General features: G+C 37.2%; 1 protein-coding gene across 5 annotated transcripts in view; it reads right to left on the bottom strand.

Annotated features, from left to right (window-relative positions):
* The window catches only part of znf827 (zinc finger protein 827), a 140,925-nt gene that overhangs the window by 96,870 nt on the left and 16,958 nt on the right, over positions 1–27,097 (bottom strand). For all 5 annotated transcript variants that reach the window (XM_056457800.1, XM_056457792.1, XM_056457766.1 and 2 more), the window contains exons 2-4: positions 12,446–13,657; positions 4,247–4,419; positions 386–884 (exon numbers count right to left, since the gene is read on the bottom strand). In XM_056457800.1, coding sequence (XP_056313775.1) covers positions 386–884; positions 4,247–4,419; positions 12,446–13,657 — 1,884 coding nt within the window. The remainder of the gene's footprint in view (positions 1–385; positions 885–4,246; positions 4,420–12,445; positions 13,658–27,097) is intronic.

The raw sequence follows: 27,097 nt of genomic DNA, 5'->3' as shown, positions 1-27,097 counted from the left end.
ATATCAAGAAAAAAATAGCACTAAATGTATTTGTAACGCCCTCAGCACACGTCTTCCACTTTCCTTAAATATGTTTATGCCATCCTTACATAAGTATATAAAAAAATGGATTAAGTGGCAAGATGGTACAATAAACATGCCCTACATGGTAGAGTGGAAAATGAGGTATAAGAAGGAATAATGCAGACACTGTTCTGTAACATCTTAGCTTTGGGTTCCCACCCGGCAAACCAAATTCTACTACCTTTGCCAGCCCATAATTATATCACCAACTCAATTATCCTAAATGCAACGAATTCTGCATAAATGAAGCTGATTTACATCACCAAGCATCTAATGCCAACACATCGCTCTTTAACATTGTGCTTTGACAGAGATCTCTTACCCGAGAGCTTTATGAGGAGGTCTGTAGCCGTCTTGGTGGTGATATCTGGGCTGAAGAGCGAGGCAGCTGTAGGCCCGGGCCCCGGTGGACTAGATTTAAGCCCGGACAGATCCAGAGAACTGCTGCTGCTGCTCGGCCTCTCCCTACACAGGGCAAAGGGAGACATCACAGACACATCCCTCTCCTGTGGTTCCTCCTTGATCTGGACGTGGTTTGAGGGTTCTGCAGGAGAGGCCAGCAAACGAGCGTCGGGTTGGCTCACAGTGGGAGACGTGGAAGCATCTGTGTTCATGGCCTGATCACCAGCCGCTCCACCGTCCCCCATAAGCAAGCCCTCGCCCTCCTCGGTGTCTGTGCCGGGTTCTTCTTTGACTTTGAGGTCAGGACGAGGGAAGTGCTGATGGCAACGCATGTGCAGCTTGAGGCTAAAGTGGCGGGAGGATGTGAAGGGGCAGAGCTCACACTGGAACGTCTCCCCTCGGTCTTGGTGCTGATGGACCTGAGAAGACAAACAGAAGAAATTAGAAAAAAAGAGAGAGAGAAAGGTATGGACAGGAAGCAGAAATACTAGGCTACACTTTATTTTGGTGGTGTCATTTATACATACTATCGACTATGTTTCAGGGGAATTTTGTACAAAAATGAACATTTCCTTAGACATTTAGATAAGGCATGGGATGATAACCGTTTTCAAGGTATACTGCGGTTTGGAAAAATCAAGGTTTTAAAACCGCCACAATGTTCTGCTATATTGTTTCTATCATAATAGAATAATGTAAGATATTTTATTTAAGTTTTTTTCTTCAGTTTTTTAGGACAACAGTATCTCCAGCAGAAAAGAAATCAAAAGAAGCCATTTTAAATTGTAAAGAAATCTGTGTTTTTGTTACTAACAAAGTGGTACGATCACCAGCGATCCACCCTGTGCAGATCCCAAATCCACCAGGATATGGACTACAAGATCCAGTCATGCAACACACACACACACCTGCTCCAAGTCTCCACTGATTAGACTCACACAGCTGCTGTTGCTCATGGACTGATTACACCACACATATATACGGCTCACTCTGAGACTCTCATTGCTGAGTCTTGTCATCTGTTTCTGTGACATCACAACGCGATTCCTTGCCTTGTCTTGCCGGTTTTGACCCTCGCTTTGTTTTGTTTGTTTTATTGTTTATCCCTGTCTGCTGCCTGCCTTCTGCCTGCCTGTTATTTTGACTACGAATCTAGATTTGCCTGTGTACATCTGTTTGCCCCTGTGTTGACCGTTGCTTGCCTGACCATTATGCTAAATAAAGACAGCAGAAGTCAACGATTCATTTGAATTATTTAGCCTGACATGTTTACTGCTCCAAAATATTATATATGTTTCTCAAAATAAAATATATTGTGTTCAAATGTGAAAAAAGTTTTTGTTTTTTACCCAGACATTTAAAAAGAGTATATTTTAGAGCAGTAATCAAAATACCGTGACACTGTGATATTTTTAACCAAGGTTATCATACCGTCGGAATCATATACCCGCCCCATGCCTAATTAAGATGTAGAATATTAAAGGACATTATGTGATAAAACTATGGATCTAAGCGATTTATATAATGCAATTAATTGATACTCATCACTGTGATATCATATAACTTATATGTCAAAATTAAAGAGATGGCTCAAAGGCTGAAAGTTCTTTCATAATCACCCTCCACTTGTTCCATACCTGTTGTTTCTTTCTTCTGAACAGCTTTTAAAGAAAGCTGAAAACCTGTAATCATTGACTACCATAATATTTGTTAGAGTAGCCTGTGCAAAGAAACGGACCTTTATTTAAAAAAATGTTTGCATATAATCTTTAATAGCTATGTTTCCATCTAAAGATGTGAATTAAATGTATGCGCATAACTGGAATATTGCATAAAAAACAAAGTAAAAATGGAATTTACTGTGGTAGGAGAAGCCGCGTGAATCTTTTCCTTATTTAATAAATGATATTCACCTCAGAAGACAGTATACTGACACACAACGAACACGTTATGGCATTTGAAGGCGTCAGACACAGAGCACAGAGGCTCTTGACAATTCTGGAGGTAATGATAACATAATAACACTAATACTGGCGTTTTAGAATGACTAAAAGAACATTTCAGATGTTTTACAATGTGCTCAGGCTGCTGGTTTGTCCATTCACGCATATTTTTATCATCACATGATCTCTTATAACAAAGTCACATAACGTTTTTAATGCGCATACTGGAATTTGTTTGGTAAAAGTGTTTCCATCATAGTTTATGTGCATCTTTTCTTATCGAATAAAACGTTTATCCTACTCAGTTATGTGCATACATTTTATATGCATTTTTAAAAGTTATGTGCATCTTGGCGTTTCCATCAACCATTTTTTATGCGCATATCCAAAATGCACATAAAAATAGGTGGATGGAAGTGTACCTAATGTCTGGTTTAAAAATGAATGCTTTTTGAACCACTTCCTCAAATCACACTAAACCATCTGAAACTGTTTGGCAGATTGAGCCAGAACAGATCTACAAATTATTCAATCAAAACTCACTTTAGATTTTGCTTAAACTGTGTATACCATACTATTGATGCCCATTTCTGGAGACTCATTCAGAGCCTCAGTTACTCCAACAGAAAATGAATTAAGGAAACGATTTGACTCAGACTAAATAACTGATGAGGAATTGATAAGTGTATGCTTAAATTAAGCACTTGTATGAAAGAGAAAATTTTAAGTTATCATGTATGTTATAAAACATTGAGCTGTTTTAGTCACTTTATATGCTTCAGACATTTAAAACATCCATGTTTCATAGCTTTATTGGGTGCATTTAGGCCTGTCATCAATAATCAATACCTTGCACTTTTTGTAAACATTCATTATTATTATTTGTTTAGGATATATGTTTTCATATTCTGATTCCAATGCCTAATTATTACATTGTTAAAATGACTATAATTAAATAAAATATTCTTAAGATGATATTATATTGTCATTGTGGCATTCCATAATGAGTTGTGTAAAATGGTCTTAAAATGACAATAATATTATTTATCGCAGTATATTTTGGTGCAATATATCATACAACAAAAAATCCATATTGAGACAGGCTTAGGTGCATTAATAATATAATTATGTGTAAGTTACATCATTGTATGATTATAAAATCAGGGGATTCCGTTATTTAAAACAGAAACTCTGAAAATAAAACAAAAAGAATATTTATTGCCCAAGGCTGTGGATAACAGGTAAAAATGCTGTGAATAATGTTCATATTCTAGCACAACCAATCACTTCACTTCATAAGACTTCGGTGTATCATCAGGAGCCAGAGATATTAGAATGTGTGTTCCCTGAGACGCTTTTTTTTTGACTCTCAGAGTGCCAGTAATTATTGACTTGCTATGAGAAAAAAACATCTGCCAAAATGATCATACATCTTGGAGTCAATTTTAAATTATAAGTAATTGTGGTGTTTTTAGGGGAAGATTAGGGTCTCCCCTGACTCTAAAAAACAATGATAAGCTTACTTTGATGTGTATGATGTGTAAATAAACCATCTATTTTCACAGTGTATGTCTATTTAGTGTGTTCATTTTCCACTATAATATACTGAACTTGAATTATCTTAATATAAAGGCTTTCATACGCAAATATTTTAAAATGTGATTAATTGAGATTTATTTAATTAATTACTTGGCATTGCCATATCAAGCAATTCATTTAATTAAACATGAATTGACTGCCCTAATAACTTTTCGTCGTAAAAAGATCTGCATTTCGAGATGTGCTGTTTGGTCATGATTTACGATGCTAGCATTTCTGCTGTCAGCAGTTGAAGTCACCTTCATGTGGGACTTGAGATTGTCTTTACGAGCACAGCGAAAGGGACAGAGGGGACACTGGTGGCTTTTTAAGCCTGTATGGATCACCATATGTCTCTTCCAGTAGCTCTTTCTCTTGATGATCAGACCGCATACCGGACACTGAAAGGGCTTTCCTCCATCCTCAGGAGAACCTGTAAACAAATAAATAAATAAACAAACTAATAGGTAAACTTGTAGACAATCGTTTGAACATTCTGTTTCTCTGGATTTATAGACCATTTCAATGTGGTGATGTCGTTGGCCCTTGAACGTTCCCTGCTTGTTATCAAACTATTTAATTACTGTAAAAAGAGTCAATTCAATCATAAATTAACATTACAACAGCTGTCATAACATTATTTATCAATATGTGGCTATTTTTGGATTTTCAGAAGCTATAGAAATTAAAGCTGTAAAACAGGAAATATGATGGGACCATTGTTTTTGTTAACACCCCTTAAAATGGTCTATAAGAAGTAATTTTACACATTTTTTTCCAAAACATTAAAAAACATTTCCTGCCATTTTTAAATAAACATTTAAGTTAGAGCTTTTTTTTTCATAAAAACGACAATTGGTCAGAACAACTTTTTTTTATTTGTGGTGATTGAAAATCAAGAGGTAATTTACCAAATATTGATTACTTAATATTTATACATTGATGAATATAAACATGCTACTATTTTAATTCAAATAAACCAAAGAAAGGTTCTAAATGACATTTTTGTTATAAACCCGGAAAACTTCTGTATTCATTTTTGTTATTTCTCAGTTATTTGACTCATACATTCAAAAAATACATTCAATCAAAAAAAATAAATAGGTATAGGGATATAGGAAATAGGGATGAACGATTAACCGATTTCACTATTAACCACGATTTAATTCATCACGGTTAATTAACAGTAAAGGCTTTTCAACTTTGTTCTGCACGGAACAAAACTTCTGCAACTAAACAAAGTTACGCCAACTGTGCGCTAGTTTGAAGTTCTGAGCTTATACACTAAGGCGAATACGCACATACACTTGATTAACTACGGCTGAGGCTATTAACTAAAAGCCATTCACATACTGCGTCTTTCGCGCACGCAAGTTCGTTATTTCCAATGGAGGTGTGTGGCTTGTGCGCACATACTGGGATTGATGAACATGGTGAAACGCACTTATGCTTTCCAGGCGCACCTAGTTGAAAGAATGGCGCGAGCACAATGCGAGTCACGTGACCGTTCAGCTTCATACTTTGTATGGAATATACACATTTCAACTCCAAAGAGAGAGAAAAAACTAAATATACCAAAAATTTTGTATTATAGTTGATGAAAAGTGTCTTTTAGACAGGTTCCTCAGCCTTTGACTACATGTTCTCTAAAAGGGAAATACTTAGCTAATACATAGCTTTTTCATTAAGAAAAATACTGTTTTTAATACTTAATATTTTTTTTATTTATTGTTTTGACATTTATTTTAAGTGTCAAATTATTTTAAATGTCAAAAACTTTTTTCACTTATTTTTAAGTCCAAAAAGAAATGGAAATTTGTCATTATTATTTTGTGCTGTATTAATTGGTTACTGAGCAGCAATAAATAACACTAAAATATAAGAAGATTTCATGTGATTTTCTAAACTAGTAGTGTTTTAAAAATAATGAATGCATAATAATCCTGATAACCATGATTATTCCTCAGGCTATAATCGTACAACCAAAATCTGTAATTGTTGCGTCCCTATTCGGTTATTCAATCCCAGCAGGCACAAGACATCAACATGATGTCAGAGTGACATTGTACGCCAACGTCTTGGGGATGTTGCATTTAGTTTGAAAAATAAAAATCGGGTTGACATCAAAACCCAACGGCATGCCGATATCAATGTTCAACGTTTAACCAAAAGTGAACCAAATATGAACATCTAATCATGTTACAGCTTGAAGTTGTGTGGACGTTACCACTATGACATCTATCGTCATGACGCTATGACGTTGAATTTTGGTTGCCATACCTGATGAATAAATATCAGTATTTGACGTCAATATGCTGGTTAAGATGTTGGCTCGATGTTGGATTTTGGTCACTTTTAACACAACCTAAAATCAACCAAATATCAACATCATTTGACATCGTAGTTGGATGTCAAAAGATGTTGCCCTTAGATGCTGGCTAGACATTTAATTTTGGTCACCTGATGTCATGACCTAAATCAAACCAAATATTAACGTCTTATGATGTTGTGTGCCTGCTGGGAAGTACCAAAAAAGCTTTATTCAAAGTTGTTGCAAACAAGGAAATACGTTGCTAATGTTCTCGAATTTCCACAGAGTCATTAGCTAAACAGTGATGCCACATCATCAGATAGCCCTTTGGCACCCAATAACATGTAGGCTAAATAGCCTTTCCCTCTTGTCACCCTTGCATCTATTCGTGTGAATGAGATAAAAATGGTGAGCTATGATTACACTGATCAATGCCAAAGACTCCTCACAAAGGAAGCCAAACACAAGGATGTTTTTAGTAAGCCGATTATTGTTGTTGGCTCCATATCCGGTGTCCATTAGGGCTTAATTGGTCTTATTAGAAGCTGGCATGATTGCATTACAAATTCTACGAGGCCCTGTCAGGATGGCTTCATAAGTATTCCAGTCGTGTTCCTCGAAAAACATCTGGTAATCAGTGTTTGGTGAAATTACCGCGCTCAGGCATTCATTGACCCGGGGTGTAAAACTTCGAGACTGCCTATTTGCAACAATAAACCACCATCTGTGGCTCAACCTCTCCCGGCGAGATCACTGTGGAAACTGCTCGTGAGGTACAATGACTGAAGGTCTTTGGTATCAAGGGAAAGGAATAGGAGCTGTTAGCTGCTTTCACCAGTTTTAATGTCCGCTTGGTAGTATTTCGTCGTTACAAGAGAGAGATTCTTTTGTGTGTCTTTTAGGTCTTTTTCATAAACACAAGCCAGGTGAAACTCATTTATGAATTTAAAGGGATAGTTCACACATAAAAATTTACATTTACTCACTATTTACTCCCCCTTTAGTGGTTAAAAACCTTTATGAGTTAAAAACGTCAAGATGCGCATAAAAAATGTATGCGCATTACTGAGTAGGATAACCTATTCAATACGAAAAGATGCGCATGAACTACGATGGAAACACTTTTATTGAATAAATTCCAGTATGCGCATTAAAAAAAGGCCATGTGATTTTGTTATAAGAGATCATGTGATGATAAAAATTAGCGTGAATAGACAAACCAGCAGGTTGACCACAATGTAAAACATCCGAAATGTTGTTTTGGCCTTAACCATTTCAGTATTAGTGTTATTATATTATTAATTACCTTCATAATTAAGAGCGTCTGTGCTCTGCGTCTCACGCCTTCAAACGCCACCACACATTCATTGTGTGTCGTTTATTAAATAAGGAAAAGATTGACGCAGCTTCTCCTACCGCAGCAAATTCCGTTTTTACTTTTGATATTTGCCGCCAGTTAATCAGGAAGTGACGATTTTGTTCTCTTTGACGTGTTGGATGGAAACACTGCTTTATTCGCACGTCTTTTATGCGATACTGCAGTTTTGCGCATGAAGCTAATTAGCATTTTTGGATGGAAACATAGTTACTGGTAGACACCTGTAATCATAAACACTCATAGTAAGAAAAACAAATACTATGGAAGTCAAAGGATTTCTAGATTTTTCCAAATAACTTCTTTTGTGTTCAACAGAGAAAAGAAACTCTAACGGGGTTGTGGGTGACAAGTAAAGGGTAAGTTTTTGGTGAACTGTCCCTTTAATTGAGATGTCAGGGCTCAACAATAAGGACTGCCCGATGGCCCAGGGCCAGTGTGAGAGACGCTTGGGACAGTAGACAGGATCATTACTGGACAGTTCTGCCTTGTCACTAAAGTTTCATTTGTATGCTACTATTTGTTAATTGTGTGCATTTTAAGTTTGTGCTTTTAAGTCTTTAAATGCTACCTTCTCTGTGATATTGTAAACACCATATTGCTTTTCGGTTCCACTTATCTGATTTGATGCTATTTTTTTGTAACCTGGTAACAACCAGTACAGTGAAAGGATGGCAAAATGACGGCAGCATCAAATTATAAGGGTAAAAGAAAACATCTGTTTCAAACGTCTTAAAAGCAGACATTTATGTCATTTATTTTAGACATTTAAAGACATTTATTTAAGCAGTACATTATATGTGTTTATATGTACAATTTGCCATCAATATGACAAGTCACTCACCTTTTGGTAAATAATTTTGAACTGAAATAAAATACCTGCACATTTTCTATACTGCTCTTTTTGTTTGCATAACACTTTGAATTTTTCATCATGAATTTTCATCATGAATTTTTTTCACTTTGATTAAAATTTTGTAAATATTTAAATTCTAGATTCACAGATGCTATTTTTGACACATTGTTTAAAATATGTGGCGAAATAGCTATTGCTTTTTTGATGGGGCCAGTGAAAATTTTGCCAGGGCAAGTAAAAATCTGAATCATTGGCCCGATCGGACCAGTAGAAAAAATCCTTAGTGTTGAACCCTGGATGTTCTCATTTAGTATTTCATCTTGTGTAAAAATATATCCATTTGTAATAGGCCTACGCAATATATTGTTTTATAATATCGCAATGAGTGAATCTGCAATAGCCACATCACAGGATGTCAAATGATTTCAAGAGAATTCAACCCATCTGAATGCAAGGAAATATAAAGTTTCCCACTTAAAAGATGAATTGTGTTTAATTATTTATACAATGAAGACTATAACTTGTTACTTTACACTTTATTATTGAATTTCTGTATCTCAATACTGTTTTGGTGGAGCTCAAGACTCCATCGAAAACCATGAAGCAATGTTTACTTCATTTTTTATCTTTTTTCTATTGTTTTCGTCTGTGCTTTAATTTGTTTATTTTTGTATATATATATATATATATATATATATATATATATATATATATATATATCTCATCTGAAAATCTCATCTCAATCAAAAAACAAATAATAATTAAATTTATGAAATTATTCCAAATATTCTTCCATCTTATGAAATTCATATCCTAATCAATTTTATGATAAAACTAAATATTGCTATGACAGTTTTTTCCAATATCGTGCAGCCCTTATTTATAACATATTTAATCTCTAGTGATTGTGACTTTGACATTATTCTCCGTGTCTGCAGCTCTGTTTGGTCACTTCTGATTCCAAGAAGTTTGATAACTAGCAAAAGATCAGCCATATCTCAGGCGCTCAACTCGGGCCTTGTGCTGAATGGAAACTCTGATGGTTGTGCCGGCTCTGGAGCCTGACCTAAATTCCGGGGGAATCTGCTGAGATGGTCTCCGACTGTTCGGGCTATGGGGAGCACACACACTGCCGGCCTCCGTTTGGCAGGCTGCACATCCGCGGGAGATGAGCTGGGTCTGGGAACGTGCCGCCAACTCCAGCAAACCCCCACTGTGCTAACAGACCTTTCCCAGATTCTCCAGCCAACCTCTTGCAGACGAAGCGTGACCTTATGGCACTACTAAATCACTACACAGTGCATTCTTCAGCGGTGTAATAATCAAACATTTAGGCACCGTTACCTTGAAAAAGAAATACTGCTAAGTAATTATTCAGATGTAAATACAAAAACAAAAAAAAACCCAAGACAGGTGGTTAATGACTACATTAGTCAAATTTGTCAGGCTTAATCGTTTTCATTATTAATTTATTTGCCAGTTTGGGTGTAGTTCATTTTATATGTTAATATTTGATGTAAATCTGTGATATAAATCTGTTTAATCGCAGTTATGCATATGTATGTTTCAAAGCAACAAAAAGTGCAAGTGTGAATTGTTATATATTTTACTGTACCAATTTTCCAGCATTGAAAAATTATATTTTGCTGGAAGGCTAAAATAACTGCTTATTAAATGTAATATGCATGATTTAATTCATAATGAAATTAATTCCATGTTTGAAAGAACTGACTGAATGAGAGAGATATGCTTGTGAATTAGCTGCATCTGTGCAGCATCTCTCAATTAATAGTGAAGCTGAGAGTTTAATTACTTTAAAAGCTGTGACAATCTAGCTATTTAGTAGCAAAACAATTTATATATGTCTATATGTCTATATACTTGTGTCTAAATGCTTATCTAATCTAAATATATCAACACTGACTGGCAACTTTATTAGGTACACTTTACTAGTACTGGGTTGGACCCCCTTTTGCCTTCAGAACTGCCCTAATCCTTCGTGGCATAGATTTAACAAGTTACTGGAAGTATTCCTCAGAGACTTTGGTCCATATTGACATGATAGCATCACGTAGTTGCTGCAGATTTGTTGGCTGCACATCCATGATGCGTATCTCAAAGATCCCAAAGGTGCTCTATTGGATTCAGTTCTGGTGACTGTGGAGGCCATTTGAGTACAGTGAACTCATTGTCATGTTCAAGAAACCAGTCTGAGATGATTCACGCTTAATGACATGGCGTGTTATCCTGCTGGAAGTAGCCATCAGAAGATGTGTACACTGTGGTCATAAAGAGATGGACATGGTCAGCAACAATACTCAGGCTGTGGCGTTGACACGATGCTCAATTGGTACTAATGGGCCCAAAGTGTGCCAAGAAAATGTCCTCCAGACCATTACACCACCACTACCAGCCTGAACCACTGATACAAGGCAGGATGGATCCATGCTTTCATTTTGATCACGCCAAATTCTGACCCTACCGTCTGAATGTTGCAGCAGAAATCAAGACTCATCAGACCAGGCAACGTTTTTCTAATCTTCTGTTGTCCAATTTTGGTGAGCCTGTATTATTTGTAGCCTCTGTTTCCTGTTTTTAACTGACAGGAGTGACATTGGTGTGATCTTCTGCTGCTGTAGCCCATCCGCCTCAAGGTTCGACGTGTTGTACTTTCAGAGATGCTCTTCTGCATACCTCAGTTGTAACGAGTGGTTATTTGAGTTACTATTGTCCTTCTATCAGCTGAAACCAGTCTGGCCATTCTCCTCTGACCTCTGGCATCAACAAGTCATTTGCGCACACAGAACTGCCACTCACTGGATATTTCCCTTTTTTATACTATTTTCTGTAAACTCTAGAGATGGTTGTGCGTGAAAATCCCAGTGGATCAGCAGTTTCTGAAATACTCAGACCAGCCCATCTGACACCAACAACCATTCCACGTTCAAAGTCATTTAAATTACCTTTCTTCCCCATTCTGATGCTCGGTTTGAACTGCAGCAGATCGTCTTGACCATGTCTACATGCCTAAATGCATTGAGTTGCTGCCATGGGATTGGCTAATTAGAGATTTGCCTTAATGAGCAGTTGGACAGGTGTACCTAATAAAGTGACCGGTCAGTATAAATGCTTTTCACATGCAATTTCATGCAAAATAAAAATTATATTTCACTTAATAAAAGTAAGCTGTGCTAATAAAAAAATGACATTTATTTTTTTGCCAAGCAGAAAAGTTTGTGAAACCATCAGGTTGTAGTTTTACATAACAGCAGAGTTACATGGCCAAAAGTGCAAATACTTTGATATTACACCAAATATGTCCTACTTTTTTCAATACGACAAAAAAAACAAAAAAACTAAAACTAAATTTTGACACATTAGATTAATATTCAAATAAAACTGTTAATTGCTTGCAATTCTTTGCATTAAATATTTGAATTGGTATGAATAGACAGGGGAACAGCAGTCAGGCATAATCCTTTTTTGACTTAATGATGAGGGGTGGTGGCTCATGGGCATGCATAGTGGCCTATTAGCCATGACATATGCTTTACAATATGGTGGGTGCAGAACCTGTGAGGACAATATTGCACTTCCACATGGAAGAGACTGGTCTGATGTGGGGACGCGAACTTTGCATTTAATGGCTTCAGGTGTGCTTCAACGGTGGCATACGAAGATGTGTTCCAATGTAATGTGTTTAACCCAAATCCTATTTCTTTGCATATTAACCACAAAATGAAAATTTTAGTTGGTGCGATTAAATTTATGCCTTTTATTTTATCCTACAAACTATAACCAGCTAGGAATTCCTCAACACACACACACACACACGCACACACACACACACACACACTCACACTCACACATACAAACAAAATGTCATGTATCTATTTTAAGAATAAACTGCAAGTTACCTGCTTGACTGCTGGGCTTGGCCCTTCCCTTGGGGACTGTTGGCAGCAGAAGATCCATGGCCTGGGTTGGGGTGGGCACCTTCTGGTTCCTGTCTAACAGGGGCTTGACATCTTCGGAGGCTCCCAGTACTAATGCCGGCTCTTTCTTATCAGCTAGAAGATTCCCTGCTGCTCGTGCGGCCACCTCCTTTAGCAGAGCTGCTGAGGAGGTCATGGAAACCAGAGAGAGAAAGGAGCCAGCTGAGGGTTGATGCTCAGATGAGCCCACCTGCTGCTGACTTCTTTCAGACACTTTCTTTGAGAGGGCAGCAAGCGTAGAGCTGGCTGACTGCGGGCTAAAGGGTGAAGCGAATGGTTCAAAGCGCACTGCGTCATCAGAGCGAGTGCCAAGGGCTGCCATTGAGGAGGAGGTGACTGAAGAGGATGAGGAGGAGGACGAGGAGGATGAAGATGCCGAGGTGGAGGAGGCCACCGCGTTCTTGTCTTGGAGCACGGCGTTGGCAGCTGCCTTTAACTTCTGAATTGCCGAGTCTGGTGAGAGGCTACTGCCACTGGGTGCTGAGCAACTTGTCGATGGCCATTTATCTGCGACACCTACCCATACAAAGCCACTGCTGCCTGAGTTAGGGCCGTTGCTTGGGCCGAACGGATCACATGGCTCCTGCTTGACAGTTGCTACAGATGCAGGTGACGCAGAGTTTGAGTTGCCGCTGTTGTTGCTGCTGTTTGCCAACCTCCTCGCCAGGGCACTCAGCTGCTGTGCGTGATGCGAAGACGGAGATAGTACCAGGCTGACCGGGGGTGACTCTTGTCCTCTACCTGTTCCACGTCCAGCCAGCTCCCCTCCCTCCAGCTTCAATGAGCCAGCCTCGAGGAGGCGGCGCAGATTACTGCTGAGTGGCTTACCCAGGGCCTGGCTAGAGTCTCCATAAAGAGAGGACACCACCGAGGAAAGCGTGTCCTGGGTCGAGAGGACCCCACTGTCCAGGCCCAGAAGCTCCAGGGAGGCCCGCTGAACTGGCGTCGGGCAGCCCAGGGAGCTCTCGGCTGAGGTGTCGTGGTCCGGTCGGGGAACATTGTCTGGAGAAACCCGAAGCTCATCTTGCACATCACCGTAGGACGATTCCGAGGGGCTGTCAGAGGTATTCCCAAACCAGCTGTCCTCCTCTACTGAGCCACTCTCTGGCCCTCCATCCTCTACTGTGTCCACATCTGTAAAATGTAAAAAAGAAAACGTTACTTATTTGAATTTTTTTTGCATTATTATTAACCTTCTATAATGACATGATTAATCAATAAATGCTGGAGGAGCAATTTGTGAGGACAAAATCCTGACAGCATTTTACAGTCATAGACTGATTTTTCCAACTGACTTTTGAAATCAAAACTAAAATGGACGCACTAAAAAATATTGTCTGAAATGATGAGAGATATGATCAAATTGCGAGTTGTCCGTATGTGTATTTTAGGCGTCCCTCACCGTGTACAGTGGAATAACTTGTTTTCTATTCTTTTTTCAATCGTTTTTTTTTCCTAGGGTCTAAAGGAGCCTAGTAAAAGGGTTACCATGGTGACAAGCCCTTCCGGGAGGCTAGACAGCAAAGATTAGGGTAATGGAGGTTACAGAACTGGATTAATATTCATGAGCCTGCCGATACCACAAGGGAGCCAATAAGGATAGGGTTAAGGTCACCAAGGGTCATTAATATACACTTCATGTATCAATATTCATAAGCAAAACATTACAGCTTGCCAGACAAGGGCGAACAAAGAATGTGAATATTCCTGATACATATTAAAAACCCTCCACAAGAGCATGTCAGAAAGCAACAAGCCTAGATCAGGAAGGATGTCAGAACTTATCAAGCAAGCGTTTTTCTTTCCCTTCACTTGACCAAATTAAATCCTCACACCTCAGTGAGAGTGCGAGAGAACAAGACCTGGAGACAGAAGAAAAAAGGGCCAGGGACTTGTGACATCAGAATATGATCTGTAAAAAAATTCATTTGAGCATCTTTTCTTCGCCTTTTGCTCACACACATAAAGGCTGGTCTCACCTTGCCGACCTCAACATAAGCCTGGCGAGTAAGCTCTCTGTTTACAGGGAAAAGGAAAAGCCGTTGCCTGGCAACGGTATCCCGCCGACCCGTAGGGATCATTACAGTCAACACACATCTGGCCAGCACTGCTTACTTTGGTCCAGAGGGGTGGCAACCACCACGACCCCGTGCGACCAGACTCCATGATACCAACAATGCAGCAAAGCTTGGCTTATCACTTGAAAAATTCGAAGAAAATAAGATCTGAACCCTGATGCTCATGCGAGTGTGTGCAAGAGTCCTCATCGTTAAAGGTTTGAGCATTTTCTGCACATCATCAGGGCATTTCACTGAGCGAGCACTGGGTCACCTGAGCAAAGCAGTGAAGTATGTGAGGCATGACCCATTTCCATGTGACACCAGAGAGGACGGCCAGTAATGGCCATAATGTTGTTAGTGAGAAATGACTAGATTGCTGACCTGAGGTCTCTAAGGCTGTGGCAGAAACTCAGACTGAACCCTGCTCTCACCATGCTGGGTTAAGCTAGGCTGTGCTACGCCCCACCGCTCTTGTTCCTAGCTGCACCGGAGAGGCAGACACAGGCAAGCCACTCCGTGGGCGGCCTGACATTTCCCAAGGTCACGGCTCGGGCCCCAGTTCCGCATGGCTTTGTCTGAAACAACCCCCTGCCTCTGAGACGCGCACACGCACATACACAGTCATATGTGGCTTGAAAAAGGGAACAAAACCATGGTAGTTAGCTGCAAAGGCAACAATGCTATCGCATAGCAACAAGCCTGACAGTTTGGGACAAGGGACAAGATACTGGCCGTCTGCCTTTGAGAGGTTCGTTTAATGGCATAATGGTGAGCATGACTTTGTGTAGCCAGAAAAACAGCTGCGGAGGCACTGTGGTCCAGATCTGTTATCAGTCACTCACACTGAGACTCGGTGCTTGTCTCTCTTGAGGCTAAACTGCACTTATGATTGTGTGCTGCTGCGGACATGACCCTACAGCCCTTTAACCACAAGTGCTAAATGCAAATCATAACCTCAGCAAAAAAACGAAAAGAAAGAAGTGTGTTACATTCAGCCTCTGAAATTAACTTTTTAGCCTACAAGCCAGACACATTGCTTCAATCAATTTAGTAAAAAAAAATCAACGATTGTGTACTCTAGAATTGACAGAGATTAAAACAGAAGTATTATTTTAAAAATGGAGATTAAAGAAATGCTACAATGCAATCTGCATTTACATTTATCGCATTACATTAGGATTAAAAATAGTTACAACGTTTTGTTCACTGTTTAAGTGCGGCAGGCAAAGTAAATTCATTATATTACATATAGCAAAAAAGAAACTACAATCTAATTGTTATCAGGAATTTTCAGTATAAGCCCATACAAATCCTCACAACGCATGCACCTTAAAAAATACACTACATTTTTCCACAACGCAAACAATTTAGGAAAGCACGCTGCATTTTCTCACAACACAAAAAGATCGGAATACAACGGAACTGTTTTACGGACCCAAAAACGTGATGGATGCCACTTTGTTGTGACTATTGCTCAGTGAAGTTGTAGGTGATCTTTAAAAGGTGAGTTTATTGTTTGTTTATTTTAGCATCCTCTCATTCTTGTGTCTTTTGTATTTTATTAGCCCAAATAACCATAACCTAAATAGCCAGGTCCGTCACGATTTAAGGTCTTCTAGAAACATTTCTGCTGTGTTCTATGCTATTTTAAAGTGTTGTGAGAAAATGCAGCGCCTTTTCGTTAATTGTTTGTGTTGTGAGAAAATGCAGCACATTTTATTCGTTTGTTTGCGTTGTGTGAAAATGTAGCATGTTTTTTTTTTAAATGTGTCTGCGTTGGATTTACAGCATGTGTGCTGTCAAACGAATGAAGATCTTTTCTCAATTTGCTGCCGTTTTTTGTAATTCCATGTGCTTTCTTAAAATGCAGCACGTTAAGCTCACCATACATTTCCTTATTCGAACAAACTATAGTTACTGGGGCTGAACAACTTGTCATTTGAGCATCGATAACACAATAGTGTGTGCATCTGCAATATACATATTGCAGAATTAAATTAATTATTAAAAAATTAAATATAAAGACATATTAATTATTTATACGATGATGACCTTGTTATTTTACATTTGATTGTTCAATTTCTGTACTTGAATACTGTTATACTGCCCAGAAAACCATAAATCACTATTTGTTTAACTTTTATTTTTGCTCTGTATGCTTGTAATTTATTATAATTAATGCAGATGCACTGCATTGAAAAAGACTTGATCATCACAAATAGACTTCTCAAATAGAGCTATTGAAATCAAATGAAATTATATCCATATCACAGCAAAACAAAATGTCACATTTATCCAACATTGTGCAGCCCTAATGGTTATTATAAGACAAAGTAATGATTTCAGCAGGAATCCTATAGGATGTAATGAAGATGACAACTCCCACGATTCCACATTCAATGCCTTTGCTTGTTCTGTATTTACTCTCAAGTGATGATAAATACATATTGCGCCTTTACAAAAGTATATTGCATAATGTTGTATGTGTGCAGTATGAATACTGACTGGGCATAAACTGACATGGAGAAATGATAATAAATACTTTAACAGTTCTGTAAAAAATTTTTTATAAATTCTTTACAACAATATCAAGCAGCACAACTGTTTTCAGCACTGTTTTTTTTTTCGAACACCAAATAAGAATTTGAGAATGATCTCTAAATAATCATGTGGCCTGAATAATGAAATTCTAGCTGCTGAAATATCTCTTTGTCATAAATTTCATTTGAAAATCTAAACAGAAACTATTTATTTCAAATAGGTTTGGACAGGTCAATTATCGGACATTAGCACATTGTTTAAAAACAGCCGATGAGCAGTGATTGTGTTCTGCCAACCAAAAGGGGGCAGAGAAATGTGTCAGACTGCAACTCATACTGTGAGGAAAAAAATGTCTCTTGTGAACAATTCGGGAGTGCTGAAGTTAACATGATAACACTTTCTCTCAATCAATTTATAGAAATAAACATACAGCTTCTGTTTGACCCTATAAATCCCCTGTAGTTCAAGCCAGAGTTGAGGGATCTGTATTTTTTCTCTTAACCAAAATGTATATGTAGTTCACCTCTTATTTAATAATGGCAAAACATTTTGCGCCTTGTTACTTCTCATGAGAAAACAAAGGCTTGGATTTTTTAATTCTCACTTTTTTATCATGAAATACAAACAAAATGCTATTATATATGGCATAAACAGTGCAGAGGAGCATATTTACTACTAAATATATAACAAATGTTTGAATTTTTTTACCCTTCTCCAACAGTAATACAAGTATATAGTGCAATGAATATATACATTTGACAGCACATTGAAATTTCAAGTAGCACAAAAGTTTGTGAAGCAATATTATCACCAAACTATAGGTAGGTATAAATATCGTCAGATGCCATTTTGAATAATCAACATAGTTAGGTATTATATTATATTTAAAAAATATGGGTTACAAAATCTATTTTGAAGTAAAATATGAATTTTGGGGGACATGATGGCTCAGTGGTTCGCAGCACTGTGGCCTCACAGCAAGAAAGTCGCTGGTTCGAGCCTCAGCTGGGTCAGTTGGCATTTCTATGTGGAGTTTGCATGTTCTCCTTGTGTTTGTGTGGATTTCCTCCTGGTTCTCCGGCTTCCCCCACAGTCCAAAGACAGGTGAATTGAATGAACTAAATTGGCTGATGTGTATGTGTGTAACTGAGTGTTTCCCAGTACTGGGCTGCAACTGGAAGGGCATCCGCTGTTTAAAACATTTGCTGGATAAGTTGGCGGTTCATTCCACTGTGGCGACCTCTGATGAATAAAGGGATTAAGCTGAAGGAAAACTAATGAATTTTGTGTGAATTTTACACAATATGTAAAATAGCAATGTTTTTCTCTATTAGCATTTTCCATGGCAAGTTTGGTGAGAAATAACAATTAAAATGAAAATCATTGTGGCTTTTTTTTACATTTACCATGTACAGCCATACTGTAGTTTTATTATGTAAATTACATACTAATTTTAAAGTATGTAATGTTATCACTTCATAATTTGCATAATTATATTGCATACTTATATTGTAAATGTATTAACAAAATTCTATTGATGTGTGTAATATGTACAAGCAGAAATTGTAGCAAAATGATTGTTTAAATGTTATTTGTGTTAAATGTATTTATATGCCATACCACCAAATAATATTTGTATCAAACTTCATTGTGTATTTCAGAAAGCATCCTGAACCAAAAATGAGTTAAATGTCTTTTCAATGCATTGACACTCACACTAAAGGTGTTTGAAAAATTCATTTTCAATTCATGCAGTGTGACAAATGTTAAGTCGAAGTGGTTTTAAAAAAGGCATCCTCATGATGGCCGGTTCAACGACAAATTAAATGTAATTTTAGCTGAATCTGAGTACAACATTTTCAATTTAATTTGAAACTTATAAAGCGGTCAAACTATGTGATTTACATAAATAAAGATGTGGTTGGAAATGTCAAAAGATATAATTTCATTTTCATTTTGCGCCAAACTAATAAAATATTTGATTCAGAATGCAAATTTAAATACAGAACACACCACCATTTTACATATTGCATGACTGTTTTGCATATTACATTTTAAAATTGTGCTACTCGTATGTTCCATAGGTATTCCATAAGTATCATCTGCATATGCATTCCTAACCATCATAATAACACTGTATAATGTGCTGTTAAGTATGTATAAGTATACAGTTGTATACAGTAAGTATACAGTTGAAGTCAGAATTATTAGCCCCCTTTTTTTCTTCTTTTTTATATATTTCCCAAATGATGTTTAACAGAGCAAAGAAATTTTCACAGTATGTCTGATAATATTTTTTCTTCTTACTTGTTTTAATTCGGCTGGAATAAAAGCAGTTTTTAATTTTTTAAAAACCATTTTAAGGACAAAATTATTAGCCCCTTTAAGCTATATTTTTTTCGATAGTCTACAGAACAAACCATCATTATACAATAGCTTGGCTAGTTAACCTAACCTGCCTAGTTAACCTAATTAAACTAGTTAAGCCTTTAAAAGTCACTTTAAGCTGTATAGAAGTGTCTTGAAAAATATCTAGTCAAATATTATTTTCTGTCATCATGGCAAAGATAAAATAAATCAGTTATTAGAAATGAGTTATTAAAACTAGGGCTCCACGATTATGGCTAAATGAGAATCACAATTTTTTTTTACTTAAAATCAAGATCACAATCTTCTCACGATTCTGTAGATATCAAATAAAGGTTAATATGAGTAGGCTAATATTATTGTTATTTCTACAACAATAAAACAACAATAATAATATTATGTCTAGGTCTACTTTTGGTTAAAAAAACTAAATTTTGTATAGAATTTGAATAGTGAATTTTAACAGACTTTAAAAACGTCCTGGTCATTAACCCACAGTAAAGTGATGACATCACAATACAAGTATTCATAATTTTGATGCTAAATTATTGTGTTTGACACATATGCTTGTCATTTGTCATTGAGTACATTATTAGACCATTTATTCATTTGTAAAATCATTATATTATTACATTATGGCTAGAGTAGTTATACTGACACTGTTAAACATTCATTCCCATGCACAACACTGTGTTCGCGATGAAAGAAAAAAAACATATCAAATGCTTATCTTATATATGTCTTAATCATAACTGTAAAATGCCATATGATCATTTAAATGATGTGCGCATCTGTTTCATTTTCACTTCCGAGTGCGGCTCATGACCTCCGTCACTGTAAGAAAAAAAAAACACACACACATGCAAATCATACTCCACGAGTCCCTGCGCAGCTCTCAAACGATCGTGTAACAAACTGAACGTTATTTACAACTTTATTACCTGTTATTTGCAGCCTATGCAGGTTATGATCACTAAAGTAGGCATCGGTAAACAAACAGTGCGTCAGCTCACGTGTGCCTTTGCAGCCGCGAATACATCTTTACATTAAGACAGAAATGAGTTTTGGGAGAATTATACTTTATAAAAACAGTATGTGACACTTTTAACACCGTTTGGAGGTGTCCATGTTGCTGTGAAGACTTGTGCGTTCGCCTTTACACTTCTCTCCTGACCCTGAAAATATAATTGGCTGAACCGTAGAAAAGCGTAATTAAGATCGCGTTTAGGGTAGAATCGAGATCGTGATCTTTTTTCGATTCATCATGCAGACCTAATTAAAACTATTAAATTGGGGAAAAAATAGACAGGTGGGGTAATAATTTAGGGGGGCTAATAATTCTGACTTCAACTGTACATTTTGTATAAAGTAAGTGCAGTCTTGGTAAGACATTAACATTAAGTTTAATTCTTTTCCTTTGTAATACAATTAGACTTACATCTATTTACCGCAGTACATGCGTCAGTTGTAATTGTAGCCTATAATTCTCGAGATTCATTTGACCAACAGCCGCTGGCAACTATACAGTTAATTCCACAACATCTCATCTGTGAGATGCAATAAGCCAAAAGAGCGAGGAGGAGGCTGGGAAGCGTTCTCTATTAGGGCCAGCAGCCACATGACTTGCGTAAGGTTGCCTACCAATACACTGAGGCTATTCTGCAACTCAGTCGGGCATAAAAATCGGCCTGCCTGACCCAGAGGTCGCAGAAAGGGCAGAGAAAGGCTGTGCTGGGTGGGAGGGTGGCTGCTTCAGCAGAGTGAAGGAGAGAGGGAGAGGCCATTAGTCGATTAAGCCGGGGTGGAGCCATCAATATTCTACTGATGCCAATGAAAAGACACACTCGCGCAGTCTCGCATGAGAGGCTCGGGTCGAATGGCTTTAACTTTATCAGAGGTATTGCAGTGCCTCACAGAGAGTGCTGCTATTGAATGTTACGGGCTAACTAACCACCACTTTGGCATCTATAGCTTCCCAGCATTCTCTGTGGATTGCAGAAGCAAGTGCCGGTGGCGTTCGAGGGGTTGAGGGGGGGGCTGGGTTTTGGAGGGGAGATAAAAAGTGGTGGTGGTAATTAAGTGTCCGACTGGGCCCTGGCGGGGGTTGCCACGGCCGCAGGCAATGCTAATGAGCCCGTCCACCGGTCAGTGCTACCTTATTAGCCGCCGGCCGGCAATATGGTGGGAAGGACGCACCGCTACTGCCACCAACCACACGTCGTCACAAGTGACTAACACAGAAACCAGAGGTGGGCAGTAATTCTGTTAATTAGGGAACCCTCAGAATGGCCAGTCTACACCTTGAAGAAAATAGCCAATCGGACTAAGATTCTGCACTTAAGATGTTGCCTGACACGCATTGTTCTCGTATTGATTTTGGTTCATTCCTACCATTTCCACCAGTTCAATTAATGAACAAGCAGGAAGTCTAAAAAGCGTAAACTGGCAACATTTCTCCGTGCGGTTTGAGCCACTTCTATGGTAATGGAAAAGAAAAGTGGATGAAACTGCGCAAGAGAGATTAAAACTGACACAGCAGATTCATTCATTCCCGCTCCCTCAATGAAACGCTGAGACTCTCTCAGTAGTGATTCAGCTATGATATCATGAAGCGTCATAATATAATCATGACAGATGTCACATTCTATACCCAACTGTAATATTTGAATTGATCACTTACGAAATCACTTCCCATATTGGCATATGCTGACACTCAATAATTGAATATACTGTGTTAATGAACATGCACAATTTTTCTTTTGTGGGTGCTACAAAACACTGTGAATAATTATTAATTATTAATTTAAACTGTCAATATGAAGAATATTCATACTGCTGTATTTGTGTTCAGATTTAACAGGCAATTTGTTTTCAGACATTAACATTTTCACATGTTAATCTGATCAGCAATATTGACAATTCAGTAAATATTTTTAGTAAATATTTTGTACTAGGCATGGGCCTGTATAAGATTTTGACGGTATGATAACCTTAATAGCATGGTTTTTCGGTATTGTGATTACTGCTCTAAATTAAGTTTAGGGTAAAAAAAATCAACTTTTTCTCCATTGAACACAATGTATTTTATTTTAAGAAACAATTAAAAAAATTTAGTTTTTTATTTTAAATATGTTATTTAAATAAATCACCATCTTCATTAGTTTCAAAAACACAGATTTCATAACAACATGAAAGTCATCTTTGGATATCTTTCATTTTTTTGGATATAAAGTAAAGCCACTGCACTGTTCAGATCTATAGCACGTTTGTATGTTGATGTATAAGTGACTTGTTTTTCAAACAATTCCTGAATCGTGGGCTGACCAGTAGCTTTTGATTTGGAGGGTCCTTTTGTTGTAGTTGCCCTAAAAACTAAATAAAGTAGTCGTAAAAAAAACACATTAAAAAAATCAAACAAACTTGCATACAAATGGTATAACAGAAAATGTTTGCCGTTTCAAAATCTTGACTTTTCCAAACCGCAGTAAACCTTGAAAATCATTTATTGTGCCATCACGCTACTCTGTACATTAAGGTTTCATTTGTTAACATCAGTTAATTTAACAGAAGTCAATGTAATGACAACTACAAAAGTATTTAGTAAGCTTAGGTCATGTTAATTCATCTTAGTTAAAGGTGCTGTATGTAAGTTTTTGACTCTTCTAAAGCATAAAAATATCATAATATGTTTGTAGTTATTGCTAAACATGCTAAGTGAACATTCTTGTTTCTCAGAAAAAAAATGCTGCTTTGAAAATGTTTGTTATGTTCCTGAACGTCAGTACCTTTAACCCGTCCAATACCAGTTTAGCCAATTATATTTCAGCACAATGGGTTGCCTTGTTGCAAAACCAGGTATTTCCTTCATTCATTCATTCATTCATTCATTCAGAAAGTCTCTCAGAGCATGCACCCGTGACCCAAATGCGACCTCCGGTGGACAGTAGCAGACTCCAGAATGAGACACAGATTCAGAGCAAATAATTTAGCAAATAATATAAAAATTAAAATCAGCCTTTGGGCTCGATAGTCAGACTTGCTCCGGTTGGTCGTTAATCTGGCAACCTGTGCTTGCGTTTGTTTTGATCCAGGAATGCAATACCTAGTTCACCCACTGGGTGTCAAACTTCCATACTGCACCTTTAATGCCCAATAACGCCTTAAAATCAAGTTGCAATCGTCTTGTTAAATCATTTAAAAACTAATAAAACTTGTATTTTTTATTAACTGTCACATAATTATATTATGGCTATTTCTCACTGTTAATTTTAATGCTTTACCTAATGTTTACTAATGAAACTTTATTGTAAAGTATTACCTATTGTACTTAATCATAATTTTGCATTTTGATTGGTTTAAAACTTACTTACTCTACAGATGTATATACAGTAGAACAATACACTTATAACAGAGCCATACATGCACATATTTTGTAGCTATGACAACTGTTAAAATAATCCTTTTTGCAGCTTTGGTCAATACCAATGGGCCAATACCAATGGCAACCAATCACAACAAGAAAATTTGATACCGATAGAAGCCTAATCTCATATAACAAAAAACAAATAAAAAAATTGTAAAGAATTGTTCATAACTAGTCATTAATAAAGAAATCTATCATCATGTTTTAATGCTATATTAAAATATTTTTATTAACTAAAGGCTGATTTATACTTCTGCGTCAAGTGCACGCGTATGGTCCGGCACAGCCTTTGCAGTCGTAAGCCCTTGCCGTGGCTGACTCTGACATGCACCTCTCAAAAAAATGGAACTACACGTCGCAACGATGCCTATTGCAAGCTCTGTGATTGGTCGGCTTAGTAGCTGTGACCAGTGTGGGCAGGACCAAAAGCCATGTGAACCTGTTGGAGCGAGTGTCTACAAGTGTCGAGTCCCGTGAAGGAGATCCAGATGGAAACTGTTGTTTTGTGTTTACCTTATGATTAATGTTGTTGCAAATTCATTCATAAAAAACAAAACATCAACAAAGAAAAATGACACAGAGGAACATAAAAACCAACAGCCAGCTAATGTTTCGGAAGTGTTATTGCAGAGCAACACAAACAGCATGCAGAAGTATAAATGCATGACTACACAGGTCACGTCAATTGCTCAGTATAAATCAGTATAAGTATAAATCTGCCTTAGACAGTAGTCTCCAGCTACCTTATGAACATAGCCTAGCATATCTTTTAAGGTGCAATTGCAAGCTCAAATTATAACTCATATTTTAACTATAAGTTAAGCTTTAACCAAACACACAGACTTTAAAAGTATACTCTATTTGACAGTGTGCCCAAACACATCATCCATTGTCTTTGTTTTTTTACATAAAAAGCCTTTATATTCCGTTAAAATATATACGGAAATGTCTATTAAATCCCTCACCCAAGTGCTCTCAATGAAGGGTATCTATTGTTTTTGTCGTCTAATTTAGTAATTTGCAGTTCTAAATACATTTCTATTTTTGGGTGAAACTGAATCCATTAGTAGGACAAAGTAATTAAAAGCAAAAAGCGCATACGCATACCGTTGATGATGAAATTCGGATCACACTCACTGCATGCATACCTGTATACTTCGGGGTTAAGGGCAAAACATTTCTCAACATATTGTTTCACAAATTCACATCTAACCAACTGATTGGCTTTAAAGCAAATTTGTTCACTGTACTGAACTGCTTTGTACGTTACATTATTAATATGCTGTGACTGAAAGCATAATATGCTATGAATTTACTGTGGTATGGTAACGTTACAGTTCAACCTAAAAGCCAAAGTTGGACATTTGAGAAGTTAAGACAGCCATGAGAATCCAGATTATCAAATTAATCAAATATACAGCAAATAAGAAATAAATTACCATAAAAATGAATAAAACCAGACAATATCTCTAAAGATATATATAATATTTATTAATAATTAATTCATAATTGGAATAAAAAGTGTAGATTATTTAATCAAGAAAAATGATTACAGATCTCGGTCTCTTAGCTGTGTGCACTGTCAGCTGTAAAGCCAAGCGGAAAGTAGTCTTTAATAAAAGAATAATGAACAGCTTTAGAAAGCAAAAGCAAAAGTCGACTCAAAAAAGTGTAAATGGATGATAATATTAGTAAAAAAACTCTCATCAAATAAACTTGGGTGGCTGTTAATATACCTGAGCGGCCCGCCCAAGTAAAGTCTATATGTGGAAAGCACTGCAATCATAGGGAAAGGGGAATATCAATCCTTAGAATCTTTCTATAAGCAATCAATTCTTGATGATGCTATTAAAATATTAGCTGACCCCTTGCATGCTTATTTTGCGAGTATGAGTTACTGCCTTCCGGGAGACGACACAGGCTGCCAGATACAATCGTTTTAAGAAATCGTTTTTTTTTACCTACATCAATTAGACTTTTAAATATGTAATATTTTTTTAGTTGATTTGTGTTGTCTGTTTTGTTCAGTGTATGTAAATGTGGGCCTATGGGTCTAAGACAAATTTCCCCATTGGGAACAATAAACAGTTTTAAGTTAAGTTAAATATATTTTTCTTGAATATCGTCACTTGTTGTACAAAGTGAAATGTTCCCACAAAGTTGAGAGTGGCATTTTTTGCCCATGGATTGCCTCACATCTGTCATATGTGATGATATCTTATCAATTTCAACTGTAGTAGAGAACATAAAAGTAGAGTAACCAAATTTAGAATAATCATAAAACCATTAATTAAATCCAGTGGTGGAAAGGGTACTGAAAAATCATACCATTACTTAAAAAGAAGTGCAAGTAGAGTAAAAGTCTATGTTGTAAGTATTACTCGAAGTATGAGTAAAAAGTACTTAAGAGTAGTGAGTAGTGAGTATTACGCTGTAATTTACATGTAATTTGTGGATGTGTGTAAACGTAACATACTGTAGTGCATTTAGTTATTGCCCAGCAGGCACACAATGTCTTAAGATGTTAACGTCTTAATTTTGGGGTAGATTTAGGCTGTAATGTCAGGTGACTAAAATTCAATGTCTAGCCAGCGTCTAAGGACAATGTTATTTTGATGTTGAATAATGACGTCAAACGACGTTGATATTTGGTTGATTTTAGGTTAGACAGCGACCAAAATTCAACGTCAAGCCAACATCTTAAACCAACCTCATATTGATGTCAAATACTGACATTTATTTGTCAGGTATGGCAACTAAAAAATCCAACATCTGATTGATGTCATAGTGGTAACGTGCACACGCTGTCAAGCTGTAACATCATTAGAGGTTGATATTTGGCTGATTTTTAGGTTGGACGTTGACATTGATGTCGGCCTGATGTTGGATTCTGACGTCAATCCAATTTTCATTTCCAAACAAAATGCAACGTACCCACGACATTGGGGTACAAAGTCAATCTGATGTCATGCTGACGTCTCGGGCCTGCTGGGTGTTTAAGGCCCTTTCGGTCATCATACAGTAAACATCTGTCATCTTCTCATCAGTGACATGCATCAAAAAAGTGTCTGGGTCACACTATTTTGGACATCTTAGACACATTTAATGGTTCAAAACAGTTTGTTCCGATTATAAATCGCCCATCTCTTGAGGTAATTATGATGTGATATACCTTCTATGTGC

Source organism: Danio aesculapii, chromosome 1 (genome assembly GCF_903798145.1).
Source record: "Danio aesculapii chromosome 1, fDanAes4.1, whole genome shotgun sequence".
Taxonomy (NCBI): Eukaryota; Metazoa; Chordata; class Actinopteri; order Cypriniformes; family Danionidae; genus Danio; species Danio aesculapii.
The sequence above is the reverse complement of the archived record's forward strand: the minus strand, read 5'-3'. Positions and strand labels throughout refer to the sequence as shown.